The 19,634-nt window shown below is 44.2% G+C and overlaps 1 protein-coding gene across 1 annotated transcript in view; it reads left to right on the forward strand.

Moving 5' to 3' along the window:
• LOC110491302 (F-box only protein 40) overlaps positions 1-18,933 on the forward strand; it is a 49,207-nt gene extending 30,274 nt beyond the window's left edge. The window contains exons 4-7 of the mRNA XM_021564659.3: positions 9,406-9,692; positions 9,828-9,959; positions 10,047-10,395; positions 10,599-18,933. Coding sequence (XP_021420334.2) covers positions 9,406-9,692; positions 9,828-9,959; positions 10,047-10,395; positions 10,599-10,814 — 984 coding nt within the window. The 3' untranslated portion in view covers positions 10,815-18,933. The remainder of the gene's footprint in view (positions 1-9,405; positions 9,693-9,827; positions 9,960-10,046; positions 10,396-10,598) is intronic.
• Positions 18,934-19,634: the final 701 nt, after the last annotated feature.

The following is a 19,634-nucleotide window of genomic DNA, read 5'->3' on the forward strand; positions in this document are numbered from 1 at the left end:
TCCTCCTAAGAGCGCTCTCAACCTCTTCTAGTGAGATCTGGGCCTCCATCACTTCTCTAATGTCCTCCGGCAACCGCCTGGACAAGTGTTCTAAAAACACATTTCCCTGCTCTACATCTATTTCCCTTTCCTTAAATAAACCTTGGAAATGATCAGTTGTCACCCTGACCATATCCTCTGGTTTTCTAACTATACTACCATTTTCTTCCCTAACGCCATGCATTACCTTCCTACTCTGTCTGGCCCTAACCGACTTAAAGAACATAGCAGAACAAGTCTCATTGTGTTCTAGAAAGACACTATGCGCACGCTCCAGGAAAGCTCGAGCCTTTCACTCCTGCAACTCCCTGAGCTGCGCCTTTAGGGTTGCGGATCTCTCCCAGTCAAACGACCCACCGAGGTTGCCTGCCTCAGACTCGAGTTCAATTAACCTTTGGATAAGATCCACCTCCCTCCTCTCCTCCCTTTTTTTCCTCTTGCAATACCCTATTATAAAAGCCCTAATCCTCACCTTAACTAATTCCCACCACTCTAACACCCCCTCGCACATGGACCTGAGGCCTTCAAGCCTCCAAAAGAAACCAAAAAACCGTCAACAAAAGCCTGCTCCTCCAGCACATCCCAATCTAACTTCCAGTACCCCCTACCAAAGAGGCAGACTGGCGACCCCACCTGCAGGAGCACCCCGTCATCATCCGAAAAGAAAACAGGCAACAGCCGCCCAGACAACTTACCCAAAGACCTGGGGACAAAAATATAGTCGAGCCTCCGCGCAACCCCCCTGGAGTTGCGCCATGTAGGACCGGCCATTTTCGGAGCAGTGTGCAGGCCACCATCAACCAGATCATGGCAAGCCATTAACCATTAACCCGCCTGAACTGCTATCCCCCCCTATTCCTAAATCTGTATTAAAATCTCCCCCTATCACTAATTTCCTATTTGTGACACAATGGGGCGCCAGACAGTCCACCATCTCCCTCCTGGCTGCCACCACCTGTGGCCCATACACCACCACTAATCTAAATTTACAATCCCTTATCGTGACATCCACCCCTATAACCCTCCCCTGCATCACCACAAAAGAACACTCCACTTTTACCTCCCTGTGCCCACACAAAATCCCTACCCCCGATGAGTGCACTACCCCCAATACCCCAAACCAACTCCCCCTTGTCCAACTCCTTCTTAAACCTACTAACATCCCCTCCATCCCTCAGGTGAACCTCCTGTAAAAAACAAAAATCAAACCCCACACCCTCCAAATAACTAAATACCGCCCTCCTCTTAACAAAATCCCTTAAACCCCTTACATTTAAACTAACAAATGTAAAATTAGACCCCATGAAATAATAAAATAAAAACATGTAATACACTCAATTACTAATCCCAGACAGAATTTTTTTTAAAAACGGAGACTCACCCGATGCTCCCCTGCTCCATATCTACCGGTGATAACACCATTCGTACTCCCGACGTCCCCCCCTCTTCCTCCATCTCACCAACCCAGGATGCAGGAATAGTGTTTGGCTCCGGGGTGCCCTGCACCCTGGGTCTACCCCCACACTCCTCCTCCCCAGCGCTGCAGCTGGTTTGGAAAAAAATAGGGGAGGCTGAGTCCCCAAACAAAAAACTCCCCACCTCCTCCTGTACCCAGTCCTGAGTCCTGTTAGGTGTGTCCACACCCAACAGATATTGAGAGCCTGTGGAAACCAGCAGCAACCCAGAGGTTTCTCCCACCCCCATTACTCTCTTGGCCATCCCCTCCCTCTCACTGTCGGCCAATCGCTCCCTCCTCTTCATTCTCTTCTTTGGTGATGACGGCAGTGGAGAGATACCAACCCCCCCCCCCCCCCGCCAGCTCCTCCACCATACCCCTCATCTCTTCCACCAGGGCACATTCCCCCCAGTCCACTTGCTCTTCCACCGTCTCCTTCTCCACCACCGCTTTCTTCTCTCTCATGCTCCTCCACTCGGTTGCCGTCTTCCGCCGCTTTTCCTGGTTCTCCTACTCCCGTGCCTTCCGTTTCCTTCTCTCTTCCATCCGCCGCTTCTTGCTCCTCCTCCTTCCTTGTGGCCTTCCCCTCTGGACCTGTACTCTGATCATGAGGCGTGCTTCCTTCCCCTCCTCTTCTTCCCCCATCCCCCGCCCCTGCTCCCCCCCCAGCCGCAGACACATATGACCGCTGACGGGCCGGGCACCCCCGCCACAGGTGTGCTGACGAGCCACACCCATGGCACGTCTTAGGCTTGTCACAATCCCTCGCCTCATGATCCTCAGATGCACAAAATCTGCATTTTCTTGTACTGCATGAGGCGAATATGTGACCGTAGGCCATACAGCGTCTGCAAAATGGGGGCTGACGTGCATAAAACAACATCCCCCTGTCAGCCCCTAGGGAGAACATAGCAGGAGGATGGCGGTAGCCACCATGTCCCTTTGGGTCCTCTCTGAGGAGGGCCTGGAAACCTCTCCTCCCATTCCAAAACCCAAGGGAGTCTTTGAGGTGCCTTGCTGAGGAGACGTTATCCATATATCTCCCCAGAAAAGCCCTCACCTCTTCGTCCTTAACGTAAGGGTTGTAAATGTTGACAGTTACAACCCTAAAATTATTCTTCGCCAGGCTTGTTATTTCGTAGTGGCACATCGGCCTCTCACCTCCCACTGCTCTTGCCCTTCTCAGGATATCATCGTGTTTTGCATCTGTATATAGTGCCACGTCGTATGCTCCCTCCAACGAGTTGCCTTGGAAACAAAACACGTCCTTCACCATCAGCTTTAGAATCCCCATCAATATTATCCTTCCAAAAGATTCCCGTCCTAAAGGCTCCATCTCCTTTTCCTTCCAAGCAAACCTAACCGTGTTAGCCAGCCCAATCCCAGGGACCGACCGTGTTGATGTATTTAGCACCATCTCCGCAAGGAGAATGGCGCTCGTTCTCTTCTCTTCCAAAATAAGTGAAAAGAAAAAAACAAATGACTGAGCCTATTTGGTGCAAACAAACACAGAGACAGGAACAATCACCCACGAAACACTCAAAGAATATGGCTTCCTAAATATGGTTCCCAATCAGAGACAACGATAAACACCTGCCTCTGATTGAGAACCACTTCAGGCAACCATAGACTTTTCTAGACAACCCCACTATACCACAATCCCAATACCTACAAAACCCCAAGACAAAACTCACCACATAATTGACCCATGTCACACCCTGGCCTGACCAAAATAATAAAGAAAACACAAAATACTAAGACCAGGGCGTGACAGTAGTATATGGGGCTTTGGTGACAAAACGGATGACACTGTGATAGACTGCATCCAATTTTCTGAGTAGAGTGTTGGAGGCTATTTTGTAAATGACATCGCCGAAGCCCAGGATCAGCAGGATAGTCCGTTTTACGAGGGTATGTTTGGCAGCATGAGAGAAGGAGGCTTTGTTACAAAATAGGAAGCCGATTCAAGATTTAACTTTGGATGGAGATGTGAGTCTGGAAGGAGAGTTTACAGTCTAACCAGACACCTAGGTATTTACAGTTGTCCACATATTCTAAGTTATAACCGTCCAGAATAGTGATGCTGGTCGGGCGGGTAGCTATCGGTTGAGGAGCATGCATTTAGTTTTACTTGCATTTAAGAGCAGTTGGAGGTCACGGAAGGAGTGTTAAATGGCATTAAAGCTCATTTGGAGGTTTGTTAACACATTGTCCAAAGAAGGGCCAGATGTATACAGAATGGTGTCGTCTGAGTAGAGGTAGATCAAAGAATCACCAGCAGCAAGAGCAACATCATTGATATATACAGAGAAAAGAGTCTGCCCGAGAATTGAAACCTAAAGACTGCCAGAGGTCCGGACAGCAGGCCCTCCGATTTGATACACTGAACTCTATTTGATAAGTAGTTAATGAACCAGGCGAGGCAGTCATTTGAGAAACCAAGGCTGTTGAGTCTGCCGATTTAGAATGCAGTGATTGACAGAGTCGAAAAAACTTGGTCAGGTTGATGAAGATGGCTGCACAGTACTGTTTTTTATCGATGGTGGTTATGACATCGTTTAGGACCTTGAGCGTGGCTGAGGTGCACCCGTGACCAGCTCGGAAACTGGATTACATAGTGGAGAAGATACGATGGGATTTGAGATGGTTGGTGATCTTTGTTCACTTGGCATTCGAAGACTTTAGCAAGGCAGGGCAGAATGGATATAGGTCTGTAACAGTTTGTGTAACAGTTATAGTGTCACAGTTATAGTGTGACTTGCTTGGGCCAAGAAACACAAGCAATGGACATTAGATCAGTGGAAATCAGTCCTTTGGTCTGATGAGTCCAGATTTGAGATATTTGGTTCCAACCTCTGTGTCTGTGTGAGACGCAGATTATGTGAACGGATGACCTCCACATGTGTGGTTCCCACCATGAAGCATGGAGGAGAAGGTGTGATGGTGTTGAGTTGCTTTGCTGTTGACACTGGCAGTGATTTATTTAGAATTCAAGGCACACTTAACCAGCATGGCTAAATAAACATTTTTGGGGTCACATACACATGGTTAGCAGACGTTATTGTGTGGGTAGCAAAATGCTTGTGTATCTAGTTCCACAGTGCAGTAATATCTAACATAAATCTAACAATTCCACAACAACTACCTAATACACAAAAAGCTAAGCAAAGGGATGGAATAAGAAATATATATATACATACAGTGCCTTGCGAAAGTATTCGGCCCCCTTGAACTTTGCGACCTTCTGCCACATTTCAGGCTTCAAACATAAAGATATAAAACTGTATTTTTTTGTGAAGAATCAACAACAAGTAGGACACAATCATGAAGTGGAACGACATTTATTGGATATTTCAAACTTTTTTAACAAATCAAAAACTGAAAAATTGTGCGTGCAAAATTATTCAGCCCCTTTACTTTCAGTGCAGCAAACTCTCTCCAGAAGTTCAGTGAGGATCTCTGAATGATCCAATGTTGACCTAAATGACTAATGATGATAAATACAATCCACCTGTGTGTAATCAAGTCTCCGTATAAATGCACCTGCACTGTGATAGTCTCAGAGGTCCGTTAAAAGCGCAGAGAGCATCATGAAGAACAAGGAACACACCAGGCAGGTCCGAGATACTGTTGTGAAGAAGTTTAAAGCCGGATTTGGATACAAAAATATTTCCCAAGCTTTAAACATCCCAAGGAGCACTGTGCAAGCGATAATATTGAAATGGAAGGAGTATCAGACCACTGCAAATCTACCAAGACCTGGCCGTCCCTCTAAACTTTCAGCTCATACAAGGAGAAGACTGATCAGAGATGCAGCCAAGAGGCCCATGATCACTCTGGATTAACTGCAGAGATCTACTGCTGAGGTGGGAGACTCTGTCCATAGGACAACAATCAGTTGTATATTTCACAAATCTGGCCTTTATGGAAGAGTGGCAAGAAGAAAGCCATTTCTTAAAAATATCCATAAAAAGTGTCGTTTAAAGTTTGCCACAAGCCACCTGGGAGACACACCAAACATGTGGAAGAAGGTGCTCTGGTCAGATGAAACCAAAATTGAACTTTTTGGCAACAATGCAAAATGTTATGTTTGGCGTAAATGCAACACAGCTCATCACCTTGAACACACCATCCCCACTGTCAAACATGGTGGTGGCAGCATCATGGTTTGGGCCTGCTTTTCTTCAGCAGGGACAGGGAAGATGGTTAAAATTGATGGGAAGATGGATGGAGCCAAATACAGGACCATTCTGGAAGAAAACCTGATGGAGTCTGCAAAAGACCTGAGACTGGGACGGAGATTTGTCTTCCAACAAGACAATGATCCAAAACATAAAGCAAAATCTACAATGGAATGGTTCAAAAATAAACATATCCAGGTGTTAGAATGGCCAAGTCAAAGTCCAGACCTGAATCCAATCGAGAATCTGTGGAAAGAACTGAAAACTGCTGTTCACAAATGCTCTCCATCCAACCTCACTGAGCTCGAGCTGTTTTGCAAGGAGGAATGGGAAAAAATGTCAGTCTCTCGATGTGCAAAACTGATAGAGACATACCCCAAGCGACTTACAGCTGTAATCGCAGCAAAAGGTGGCGCTACAAAGTATTAACTTAAGGGGGCTGAATAATTTTGCACGCCCAATTTTTCAGTTTTTGATTTGTTAAAAAAGTTTGAAATATCCAATAAATGTCGTTCCACTTCATGATTGTGTCCCACTTGTTGTTGATTCTTCACAAAAAAATACAGTTTTATATCTTTATGTTTGAAGCCTGAAATGTGGCAAAAGGTTGCAAAGTTCAAGGGGGCCGAATCCTTTCACAAGGCACTGTATATGGATGAGCGATGATCGAGTGGCATATGCAAGATGCAATAGATGGTATAAAATACAGTATATACATATGAGATGAGTAATGCAAGATATGTAAACATTATTAAAGTGGCATTATTGAAGTGACTAGTGATCCATTTATTAAACTGGACACTGATTTCAAGTCTGTATGTAGGCAGCAGCCTCTCTGTGTTAGTGATGGCTGTTTAACAGTCTGATGGCCTTGAGATAGAAGCTGTTTTTCAGTCTCTCGGTCCCAGCTTTGATGCACCTGGCCACGCAGTCATTTGTGAACAGGGAGTACAGGAGGGGGCTGAGCACGCCCCCTAGTGAGGCCCCAGTGTTAAGGATCAGCAGGGTGGAGATGTTGTTTCCTACCTTCACCAACTTTTTTATTTTTTAAAATGTTATTTCATCTTTATTTAACCAGGTAGGCTAGTTGAGAACACGTTCCCATTTGCAACTGCGACCTGGCCAAGATAAAGCATAGCAGTGTGAACAGACAACAGAGAGTTACACATGGAGTGAACAATTAACAAGTCAATAACACAGTAGAAAAAAAGAGTCTATATACATTGTGTGCAAAAGGCATGAGGAGGTAGGCGAATAATTACAATTTTGCAGATTAACACTGGAGTGATAAATGATCAGATGGTCATGTACAGGTAGAGGCCCGTCTGGAAGTCCAGGACCCAGTTGCACAGACCCAGGGCCCCAATCTTAATGATGAGCTTGGAGGGTACTATGGTGTTGAAGGCTGAGCTGTAGTCAATGAACAGCATTCTTACAAAGGTGTTCCTCTTGTCCAGATGGGATAGTGCAGTGTGATGGCAATTGCATCGTCTGTGGACCTATATGGGCGGTAAGCAAATTGAAGTGGGTCTAGGGTGGCAGGTAAGGTGGAGGTGATATGATCCTTGACTAGCCTCTCAAAGCACTTCATGGTGACAGAAGTGAGTGCTATGGGGCGATATTCATTTAGTTCAGTTACCTTTGCTTTATTGGGTACGGGAACAATGGTGGACATCTTGAAAAAGGAGGGGACAGTTGACTGGGATAGGGATAGATTGAATATGTCCGTAAACACTCCAGCCAGCTAGTCTGCCCATGCTCTGAGGACGAGGCTAGGGATGCCGCCTGGGCCAGCAGCCTTGCGAGGGTTAACACGTTTAAATGTTTTACTCAAGTCGGCCACGGAGAAGGAGATGGAGGGCCTGCAGTCCTTGGTAGTGGGCCGCATTCACCTGCCATATCAGTTCTGTTACACTCACAGACATTATTTTAACAGTTTTGGAAACTTTAGAGTGTTTTCTATCAAATACTACCATGCATATGCATATCCTAGCTTCTGGGCCTGAGTAACAGGCAGTTTACTTTGGGCATGCTTTTCATCCGGATGTCAAAATACTGCCCCCTGCCCTAGAAAGGTTAAACATCATTATAAGTGCAAAGTGTGCTCGATAAATAGTGAATATCGGCACAAAAGCAATAATGGCATTACAATTAATATAAGTGTCGATATGACAGCAGTCATAAATAGTACATTATTGTCAGCTCATGCTTACATGGCGTGCATTTTTACTCAATGACATCAGTTTGATTTAATTTAGAGCTTATTCCTTGTCCTAACAGTTGACACAAATCTTCCACTTTCATTTGCTTGACACACTTCCCGCAAACACATCACTTGCAGGTTACACAAGTGTCTTGGGATCTGTCTTTGTGCATCTGGCCACCTGGCACCGACTCCTCCCCGGGAGCTGTGAGCAATTGTATCTCACGCAAAGGCTCCCATGGAATCTGTGCTGCTGCCTTGGCCCTCATAGGTCTCAAACGTAGCCCATATGCCAGACTCATGATGAAGTCTCTCCAAAACATCCACACCAACCTATGGAACACAGTAGAGTAGAAAACATTAGGATTATTTTTCCCATAGGAAAAACATGTGTTCTGTCACTTCAAGCATTGTATAAGTTTATGTATGGCAATAGGTGTTATGTAATATTGACATACCTTTGATTGTGGCAGCGATAACGCGGCATGTGCATCCATTCATCTTGGTTTTCTTGTAAATTCATTAAATCACTCACTGTGTACTCCAAGTAGGCCAGAATACACTGATAAAACTTAGTGGGTTTGGTGGACTGATATAGGGACTGATATAGGGTACATTCACATTTGGTGATGACATAAATATCCATAATCTGCTTCCCCTTGCTCATCAACTCACCCATTCCCCCCTTTCTCCCCATCATACATTAAGTAAAGTATCAAATATGTTGTTATATGTGTGAAATTAGTTTCGGTATAGTTTAGGTTAAGTTTAGAAGCAATTATCGGGGTGATTATCAACTGGGCACTGAACATTCCAATGTTGGGAGAATGAGTGCAGCAGGCCCTACTGTCGGGAAGAGGGGCAACGGGGAAAACCATTCAAATACAACATTCCCTACTAAAGCTGGCTATAACTCCAGTTCTGTTTGTGATATTAAGATCATATCAACAGCATGATATATACGTACTTATGTAGGAAAAGCCAAGGATGGAGGAGGGCATGACTTAAAAAATAGCATAGTAATAAAATAAATTAATGAGCAGTCAAAATTACATAACTGACCATTTTTCCAAAATGGTAAATTATCTTAATTTATCCCCCATCTTTGCAGTAGCCAAAGATGATCTATTATATTGCTCAGCTCAGATGTGACTCACAAACTTTGCAGGTGTTTCTGATTAATAAACAATTCAATGCTAGTGGGTAGTACCATTCAAATTAAAACAAGCATTGAAACCAAACTTAAGCAAAGAAAATGTTACACATCATTTCATAGGAAAATACACGTCATTGGCACAAATATGCACGAAGCAGACAGTTCGGTTCTGTCACTTCAAGCACAAATGTATCATACTTTGACTAAAACAATGATTTATTGACTTTCATCATGGGTAAGCTCTGGACAATGTCGTTCAGCTCGAAAAAGTGGATTTCTACTGGTGTGATCGTTTAATCTTGTCCAGCAACAGTGTAAAAAGTTAGGATGTGCAAATCACTCCCAAACCCTTCCTGCATGTATCCTCCAGGCCAGTCTGCTGTGTTCTCTGGAGAAGGAGCAGAGGGGTCACCTGATCGCTGAGTCACAGTCCAGCGACGCCCTCCTGAGCGACACAGGGACGCAGACCTACGCTTTCCTGTCAGCTCCGTTCGGTTGTGACACTTCATTGGCCAGTCTGACGGAGGACCGCCCCCTCCAGCTCCACCTCCAGCTGCAGGCGAAGGGTGTGACAGCCCGACACAACAAGTCTAGCTCCGCCTTCACCTTTCTCTGTGGACACACCTTCCAACGCAGAGAGTTCCCCAAACACTTCAGGTACTCCTAACACTTCAGGTAGCCCAAACACTTCACGTACCTGACCCGCTGTCGTGTAGTATATGATATGGCTTGATATCCTTTAGTATGTTTTCTAAACAAATAAAATTAATGTTCCTCATCATTATTATTCAGGAACGTGCACACCGACATACAGATGTGTGCTAGTGGTTGGTTTGAGCAGAGGTGTCCCCTAGCCTACCTGGGCTGCACTTACAGCCAGACAAGGTTCCAGCCCTCCACACACACTGCCACCGTCACCTACAAGTAAGAAAGCTCCCTCATAGAAACCTACAGACAGCCCTTACCATTACCTTGACCCTGACAATAACTTTATCTAACCTGTACCTCCAGCAAAGAGCTTAGTAGCTTCAGCCTGAGACCCACGGTCCCTGCCTCTCTAAATGAGGAACCCCAATACTCCAAGTCCCAGGCTGCTCCAGAACCAGTCTCAAACCTCAGGAGGCGAAGGTCGAGGGGTGGAGGTGGAGGGGACCAGGACTCTCTGAGCACTCTGCCCTACGAGGTGCTGTACCACATGGCCAGCTTCCTGGACAGCCTTTCCCTGTCCCAACTGGCCCTGGTTTCCCACCTCATGAGGGAGGTGTGTTCCTCTCTGCTGCACGACAGGGGGATGGTCTCCCTCCTCTGGGAGAAGAAGACCTATAAGACTGGCATGGCCAAGTGGAAGGCCAAGAAGGTGGTGAGTTAGCCGAGATAGAAGTTCCTAAATTAGTTTTGCTTTTACTTTGTTGATTTCCTCTCCTCTCTTCTCCTTCCTCCTCTCTGCTCTCCTCTTTTTTGCTTTTTCCTCTTTGTTCTCCTCTTTCTTCTCTCTATTCCTTCCTCCTCTCATCTTCTCCTCCCCTCCCCTGTACTCTCCCTCCACTCCTCTTCTCCGCCCAGGTGTGGCAGTTCAGTACTCTGTTCTCTCCAGTAGAAGCATGGTGTTTTGACAACAATGTACCCTCCATGTCAGACCACCTGAAGGTGTGCCCTTACTACGAGATGGAGCCCAGGACCGAGCGTGTGCTCCTGCCTCACATTGTCAACAACAAAATTAACACAGACACACAAAGCAACAGCAAAAGTCTGGTCACCCTGTTCCAGAAGAATATTTGAATAGTGTTTCATAAGATTTAATAGTGGTTCATAAGCTTTCAATAGTAGTTCATAAGGTTTGAATAGTGGTTCATTTGTGCTGCACTTACAATCCTCTACCCTGAGTGCCAGTCTGTTTGTGCCATCATCCTTGTCACTCATTGTCATGCCAAACATGTATGGCTTGACAATAACATCAATAGAGTTGGCAAGAGCTTAAACATATCTGGGACCAAGTTAGCAATCTACTTAAAGAGCCACTGAACATGCTGATTGGCATGTGTGTTTTTCTGTTGCTCCTTAGAAAAATTAGATTTCAGTCTTGGAAGTGCGTTTCCTGACCGATTCTGCACTTGGTTAAGGATGTTTGTCCCCCATGACACACTGCGGAAGCCTATTTCACTTCCTCAAAATCCCCAGAATAAATCTAAGATAACTAAAGAAATCTGTAATAAATGTTTTACATTTCTGCTAAGGATGATTTAGTTGCGCAATTCTACATCTAACTAAGATGTTTGGTGCAGTATTTCTCAAGTTAAAAACAAAGTGTAAACAAAGTCTGAGCAGCTGGGCAGATCTGTCTCATAGTCTATGCTATTGAATAGAGAGCAATCACTGCAGCTGTTCACCCCATGTTAGTGGGCAAATTGACATCTTCAAATCAAAACCCAAACTTTATTAATTTACCCGTGGTGAAGCACAGATGTTCCAAACCGTCAGTCTGGGAGTGCAACTGGTCAACTGGAGTCAGGTGCAGGAGAGCAGAGATGAGTGAACAGGCACACTTTAATTGGCAGAAGCACATCAGTTGGACGCAACAGCGTCACAACACTCCAGCCAAAGGCAAAAGCGAATAGAGCGCAAATAATGAACAACAATACAATAACACAGGTTCAAAACAATACCCGGAAAAACCCAGCCTGCCGCGTCACACAATAAACGTAACGAACAATTACACACACAGACATGGGGGGGAACAGAGGATAATATACACATAGAGTGATGAGGGGATGTAAACCAGGTGTGCAGAAAACAAGACAAAACAAATGGAAAATGAAAGGTAGAGCGGCGACTGCTAGAAGACCGGTGACGTCGACCGCCGAGCGCCGCCTGAACAAGGAAAGGAGCCGACTTCGGCGGGAGTCGTGACACAAACTCCGTTTTAGAGTACAGCACACATTTTGTTGTAACCCCGGACAAAAACACTTTTCTGCCCTGCTAGAGCTGCCCCGGTCAACTGTAATTGCTGTTATTGTATTTTACTTAATTTAATATTTTTTTAACTAGGCAAGTGGAAAGTGGAAACGTCTAGGAGCAACAATGGCTCAGCCGCAAAGTGATAGACCACACAAGCTCACAGAAATGGACCACCAAGTGCTGTTCTCTGGATGAATGAATCATCTGGCACCATCTCCAACTGACAAATCTGGGTTTGGTGGATGCCAGAAGAATACTACCTGCCTGAATGCATTGTGCCAACTGTAAAGTTTGGTGGAGGGGTAATAATGGTCTGGGGCTTTTTTTCATGGTTCGGGCTAGGCCCCTTAGTTCCAGTAAAGGGAAATCTTAATGCTACAACATACAATGAAATTCTAGATGATTCTGTGCTTCCAACTTCACTGGCCTGCACAGAACCCTAACCTCAACCCCATCAAACACCGTTGGAATGAATTGGAAAGCCAACTGCGAGCCAGGCATAATCGCCCAACATCAGTGCCCGACCTCACTAATGCTCTTGTGGCTGAACGGAAGCAAATCTCTGCAGCAATGTTCCAACATCTAGTGGAATGCCTTCCAAGAAGAGTGGAGGCTGTTATAGTAGCAAAGGAGGGACCAACTCCATATTAATGCCTTTGATTTTGGATTGACATATTTGACGAGCAGGCGTCCACATACTTTTGGTTATGTAATGTACGTACGCATACACAAATTTCCAGCCTTTCACAATAAAATAATTAGACTGCCCACAATTCATCATCATTACACTATTGTTCTAAATTCAATCATCCTCTTTACCCTCATCATTCAGATAAATCAAATTCAATCACCTTCTTCACCCTGCTCATTATTCAGTTCATAGAAGTCACATGCACCATTATCAGTTTCTATCTGGTTTCTATCGCCCATTCATCCGTTGATGACAGAATAGCATATTTAAATTGTATATTTATTATGTTACTAGTTTTTGCTTAGTAGCCAGAGCAATGCAGCCTCGTGAGTGTTCATGCGTTTATGCAAGGACAGCATGGATATAGAGCTGCACCTCTTGAATTTTGAGTTATTTGACAAAGGTTAGTGTCATGAAAACCGCAGAATATGCTCTTTTTTTTACTATATAGAAATAAAAATGTTTTAAATGGATGTAACTCTGAAGGAGGATTTGATAAAGTGATGCTCCTCTCTCTGCATCTGTAAATTAGAATAGAAGAAAACTTTAGTGTCCATCCAGAATGGACATTTTGCTTTGGCATCACATTACTTTCAAAGGATTGTATATGCATATGTTCTCACATCATACACATTTAAACCAGTCAGTCCATCATATTGCATATACTAAAAATATAGAAGACATTCATACATTTACTCACAACTGACCACTGTCCCAACTGCACTGGATAGATAAGTACACATACCGATACAATTTACATTGCATTTAGTAGTCCAACAGCACAAGGAACGAATTAATGCTTGAACACATTCTTCTTGGCCATAGGTATTCTGAAGTGCAGCCAGAGGGAAGCCTCTCGAACTGAGGGTGTAGAGAGCCGGAAAGGTCGCCAATGACAGACGGTGCCTTCTTTTTGGTTGCCTTCTGGAACAGACCGCTCAACTGAGCCTGTGGTCGACCAATTACTGTGCTGGCTGTGTTTTCTCTGCTTGTTAGTTTGCTTTTGCTCCTCACGCTCAGATTACCGTACCAGACTGTCAATTTTTATTTGAAACATTTATTTCACCTTTATTTAACCAGGTAGGCAAGTTGAGAACAAGTTCTCATTTACAACTGCGACCTGGCCAAGATAAAGCAAAGCAGTTCGACACATACAAAAACACAGAGTTACACATGGAGTAAACAAACATACAGTCAATAATACAGTAGAAAAACAAGTCTATATACAATGTGTGCAAATGAGGTGAGATAGGGGAGGTAAGGCAACAAATAGGCCATGGTGGCGAAGTAAATACAATATAGCAATTAAACACTGGAATGGTAGATGTGTAGAAGATTAATGTGCAAAGTAGAAATACTAGGGTGCAAAGGAGCAAGATAGGCTATGGGCTATGTACAGGTGCAGTGATCTGTGAGCTGCTCTGACAGTTTGTGCTTAAAGTTAGTGAGGGAGATATGAGTCTCCAGTTTCAGTGATTTTTGTAGTTCGTTCCAGTCATTGGCAGCAGAGAACTGGAAGGAGAGGTGGCCAAAGGAGGAGTTGGCTTTGGGAGTGATCAGTGAGATATACCTGCTGGAGCGTGTACTACTATGGTGACCAGTGAGCTGAGATAAGACGGGGCTTTACCTAGCAGGGTCTAGTAGATGACCTGAAGCCAGTGTCGAGGACAGGTCGAAGTGGTGGGTAGTACATGGGGCTTTGGTGACAAAATGGATGGCGCTGTGATGGACTGCATCCAATTTGTTGAGTAGAGTGTTGGAGGCTATTTTGTAAATTACATCGCTGAAGTCGAGGATCGGTAGGATGGTCAGTGTTACGAGGGTACCTTTTGGCAGCATGAGTAAAGGATGCTTTGTTGCGAAATAGGAAGCCAATTCTAGATTTCATTTTGAATTGGAGATGTTTGATGTGAGTCTGGACGGAGAGTTTACAGTCTAACCAGACACCTAGGTATTTGTAGTTGTTCAGATATTCTAAGTCAGAACAGTCCAGAGTAGTGATGCTGGACGGGGGGGGGGGGGGGGGGGCAGGTGCGGGCAGCGATCGGTTGAAGTGCATGCATGTAGTTTTAATTGTATTTAAGAGCAGTTGGAGGCCACGGACGGAGAGTTGTATGGCATTGAAGTTGGTCTGGAGGGTAGTTAACACAGTGTCCAAAGAAGAGCCAGAAGTATACAGAATGGTGTCATCTGTGTAGAGGTGGATCAGAGACTCACCAGCAGCAAGAGCGACATCATTGTTGTAAACAGAGAAAAGAGTCGGCCCAAGAATTGAATCCTGTGGCACCCTCATAGAGACTGCCAGAGGCCCGGACAACAGGCCCTCCCATATGAACACTGGTGTCGTCTGAACACTGAACTCTATCGGAGAAGTAGGTGGTGAACCAGGCGAGGCAATCATTTGAGAAACCAAGGCTGTTGAGTCTGCCGATAAGAATGTGGTGATTGACAGAGTCGAAAGCCTTAGCCAGGTAGATGAAAACGGCTGCACAGTATTGTTTCTTATCAATGGCGGTTATGAAATTGTTTAGGACCTTGAGCGTGGCTGGGGTGCACCCATGACCAACTCTGAAACCAGATTACATAGCGGAGAAGGTACGGTGGGATTCAAAATGGTCAGTAATCTGTTTGTTAACTTGGCTTTCGAAGACCTTAGAAAGGCAGGGTAGGATAGATATAGGTCTGTAGCAGTTTGGGTCAAGAGTGCCACCCCCTTTGAAGAGGGGGATGACCGCAGCTCCTCCCAATCTTTGGGAACGTCAGACGACACGAAAGAGAGGTTGAACAGGCTGGTAAAAGGGGTTGCAACAATTTTGGCAGATCATTTTAGAAGGGAAGGTTCCAGATTGTCTAGCCCGGCTGATTTGTAGTGGTCCAGATTTTGCAGCTCTTTCAGATCATCAGCTATCTGGATTTGGGAGTAGGAGAATGGGGAGGCTTGGGCGAGTTGCTGTGGGGGGTGCAGGGCTGTTGACCGGAGTAGGGGTAGCCAGGTGGAAAGCATGGCCAGCCGTAGAAAAATGCTTGTTGAAATTATCAATTATAGTGGATTTATCGGTGGTGACAGTGTTTCCTAGCCTCAGTACAGTGGGAAGTTGGGAGGAGGTGCTCTTATTCTCCATGGACTTTACAGTGTCCCAGAAATTCTTTGTATTTGTGTTTCAGGAAGCAAATTTCTGCTTGAAAAAGCTAGCCTTGGCTTTCCTAACTGCCTCTGTATATTGGTTCCTGACTGAAAAATGCCATATCACGGGGGCTGTTTGATGCTAATGCAGAACGCCACATGATGTTTTTTGCTGGTCAAGGGCAGTCAGGTCTGGAGAGATCCAAGGGCAATATCTGTTCCTGGTTCTAAATCTCTTGAGTGGGGTATGCTTTTTTAACCAGGTGTCCTCTACTGATGGGATGAGGTCAATATCCAGGATACCCGGGCCAGGCTGATTAGAAAGGCCTGCTTGCTGAAGTGTTTCAGGGAGCGTTTGACAGTGATGAGGAGAGGTCGTTTGACCGCGGATCCATTACGGATGCTGGCAATGAGGCAGTGATCGCTGAGATCTTGGTTGAAAACAGCAGATTTGTATTTAGAGGGCAAGTTGAGGGTGCCCGTGAGGGTGCCCATGTTTACAGCTTTGGGGTTGTACCTGGTAGGTTCATTGATAATTTGTGTGAGATTGAGGGCATCAAGCTTCGATTGTAGGATGGCCGGGGTGTTAAGTATGTCCCCGTTTAGGTCACCTAGCAGCACGAGCTCTGAAGATAGATGGGGGGCAATCAGTTCACATATGGTGTCCAGAGCACAGCTGGGGGCAGAGGGAGGTCTATAGCAAGCGGCAACGGTGAGAGACTTGTTTCTAGAAAAGTGGATTTTTAAAAGTAGAAGTTCAAATTGTTTGGGTACAGACCTGGATAGTAGGACAGAACTCTGCAGGCTATCTCTGCAATAGATTGCAACACTGCCCCCTTAGGCCGTTCTATCTTGTCTGAAAATCTTGAAGTTAGGGATAGAGATTTCAGGGTTTTTGGTGGTCTTCCTAAGCCAGGATTCAGACATGGCTAGGACATCCAGGTTGGCAGAGTGTGCTAAAGCAGTGAATAAAACAAACTTAGGGAGGAGGCTTCTAATGTTAACATGCATAAAACCAAGGCTTGTACGGTTACATAAGTCATCAAAAGAGAGTGCCTGAGGAATAGGAGTTGAGCTAGGCACTCCAGGGCCTGGATTCACCTCTACATCGCCTGAGGAACAGAGGAGGAGTAGGATAAGGGTACGGCTAAAAGCTATAAGGGCTGGTCGTCTAGGACGTCCGGAACAGAGAGTAAAAGGAGCATGTTTCTGGGGGCGATTAAATAGATTCAAGGAATAATGTACAGACAAAGGTATGGTAGGATGTGAATAGAGTGGAGGTAAACCTAAGCAATGAGTGATGATGAGAGAGATATTGTCTCTAGAAACATCATTGAAACCTGGTGATGTCATCGAATGTGTGGGTGGTGGAACTGAAGGGTTGGATAAGGTATATTGAGCAGGGTTAGAGGCTCTACAGTGAAATAAGACAATAAACACTAACCAATATTCAATTTGAGGATACTCTCCACCAAGCTGCTGTACACCATCTCCAGAACATCCTGGCTGACCCCAAACCGCTTCCATTTCCTGATTAAAAACAGGCGCTGGTTTGCCTTACAATATGTTTGATTAGTAATAGAGTTATAGTAAATAAAACAGTCACATAACATCTTATTTTTACAAAGTAAAACATAAAAGTGCTGCTAAAGGGTGAAGATCCCTCAAATGTTAATAACTATCATCCTATCACCAAACTCCCTATCCTGGCCAAAGTCTATGAATCCATAGTGAACTCACAGTTTACAAAAAGAACATACTGACTGGGGTTCAGTCTGGCTTTATAAATCGGGGCACAGCACCACAACTGCAGCTATAGCAGTGGAAAATTACATCATTAATGCACTTGATAAAAAGCAACATTGTGCTGCTTTGTTTGTGGATTTATTATTTGATTCAGTTGACCATAAATTGTTGCTAGCTAGACTCAGAAACATTGGTCTTAGTGAAGGGGCAGTAAATTGGTTAAGGAATTATTTTTCTGACAGAACACAATGTGTATATACTGACAATCACAAATGTAGCTTTCTTGAGATTAATATAGGCGTGCCCCAGGGTTCCATTTTAGCCCCAGTGTTGTTCTAAATTTGTATTAATGATTTGGGAAATGGGATGCAACCAGCAAAATTACATCTATATGCAGATGATACAGTCATATATACATGTGCTCCTTCTCTGGTTCAGGCTTTTGAAAAGCTCCAGACTGCTTTTCAGTCACTGCAGGCCTCCCTTTATGGTCTCAAACTGGTCTTGAATGTACAAAAAACTAAATTCATGACCTTTAACAGTTAGAACTCAAAGAAGGTTAGCATTGTCATATCTGGTGGCTTATCCATTGAAAAAGTGTCCTCCTATAAATATCTAGGTATTTGGTTGGATGACAAGTTATCCTTTAAAGTTCATGTGGATAATCTTGTGACAAAGCTTAAATTGAAATTTAGTTTTTATTTTCGTAATAAGGCTTGCTTCCCGCTTATGGCTAGAAAGAAGCTTGTTCAGGCCACTTTTTCACTCTGTCATTGATTATGGTGATTTGTTGTATATGCATGCAGCCTCCTCTGTCTTACAGAGACTGGACTCTGTTTATCACTCATCAATCATATCACTCAAGTCACTCACCCACCATTACACCTTGTACCAAATGGTACATTGGACCTCACTTTATATGCGTAGAAAGATGCATTTGTATGTGTTCATCTATAAAGCCCTTTTTGGTAAACTCCCTCTTTACCTCTGTAGTCTGCTCTCCTTCACCACCAGCATTTACCATACCCAGTCTGCTAGGTGGTTGCTACTCAAAGTCCCCAGGACATTCACAGTATTAGACAAGACTGCCTCCTCTTCTTGTGCACCAGACACATAGAATAGTCTACAATCCATGCTTCATCGAGATATGTTAGTGCCACTGAATGAATTTAAAATATTGATGGGACACTGTTACAGAGGAGTGTAAATGCTTGTTGTAGGCTGGATCATGTTGTATTGTATTGTTGTATGTTTTAATAACGTAATGTATTGATTGTTGCTGCCTTCTTGGCCAGGTCTCCCTTGAAAAAGAGACTCTGTCTCAGTGGGCTTTCCTGGTTAAATAAAGGTTAAATAAAGAAAAGAGAATGGTACAAACCCGCAAGGTGTGCAGTGATTTATTTTTTTGCTGCATAACAAACTCATAATTACACTATTGTCTTTCTAAATTATTAATCAACCTCTTCACCCTTCTTATCATTCAGTTAAGCGTAATTTAAATTCAATTGTGAAGTAAGTTGCACAATTATCCCAAATCATTAAATTTGCCAATCATTCAGTGAGGAGAGAGAGAACCATTACAGCCTGGCTGGGTACCAACGGAACGCTGTCTTGGCATGTTAAGTCGGCAATAGGTATGAAAAAAACCTGCGTAACAAGGCTCTAAATACTTTCTGTTTGTGATTTGAAAATTCTGACAAATGAGCAGTGTAAAATACAAACATTCAGGAAAATCAGGGAAGTCGCAGGACACAGCAATCTTTGGGGGAAGATTTGTTGAAATTTACAAAATCAAACATCAGTGGTATTTGGCCTATGGTGGTTCTAGTGTTAAAGGTAGAGTTTGCACAAATTACAAAATTACATATTGGTTTCCTTACCTTGTAAACAGTCTATGAGCGAGATAAGACCGCAATCTATGCTTGGGTTTTGTTTACCTGGTCACTGTCTCCAACTTTTTAGCATGTATAGCACAAAACCATTGGAAGTGAATATCCCTGATATTAGCATTTTTTGCATTTCATTTCCAAATCATCTTAAAGTAACTTTATTGAGCTATACAATAATTTTTTTATACTTTGGG

This window comes from Oncorhynchus mykiss, chromosome 2, assembly GCF_057628025.1.
Source record: "Oncorhynchus mykiss isolate SJ-2025 chromosome 2, ASM5762802v1, whole genome shotgun sequence".
NCBI classification, from domain to species: Eukaryota; Metazoa; Chordata; class Actinopteri; order Salmoniformes; family Salmonidae; genus Oncorhynchus; species Oncorhynchus mykiss.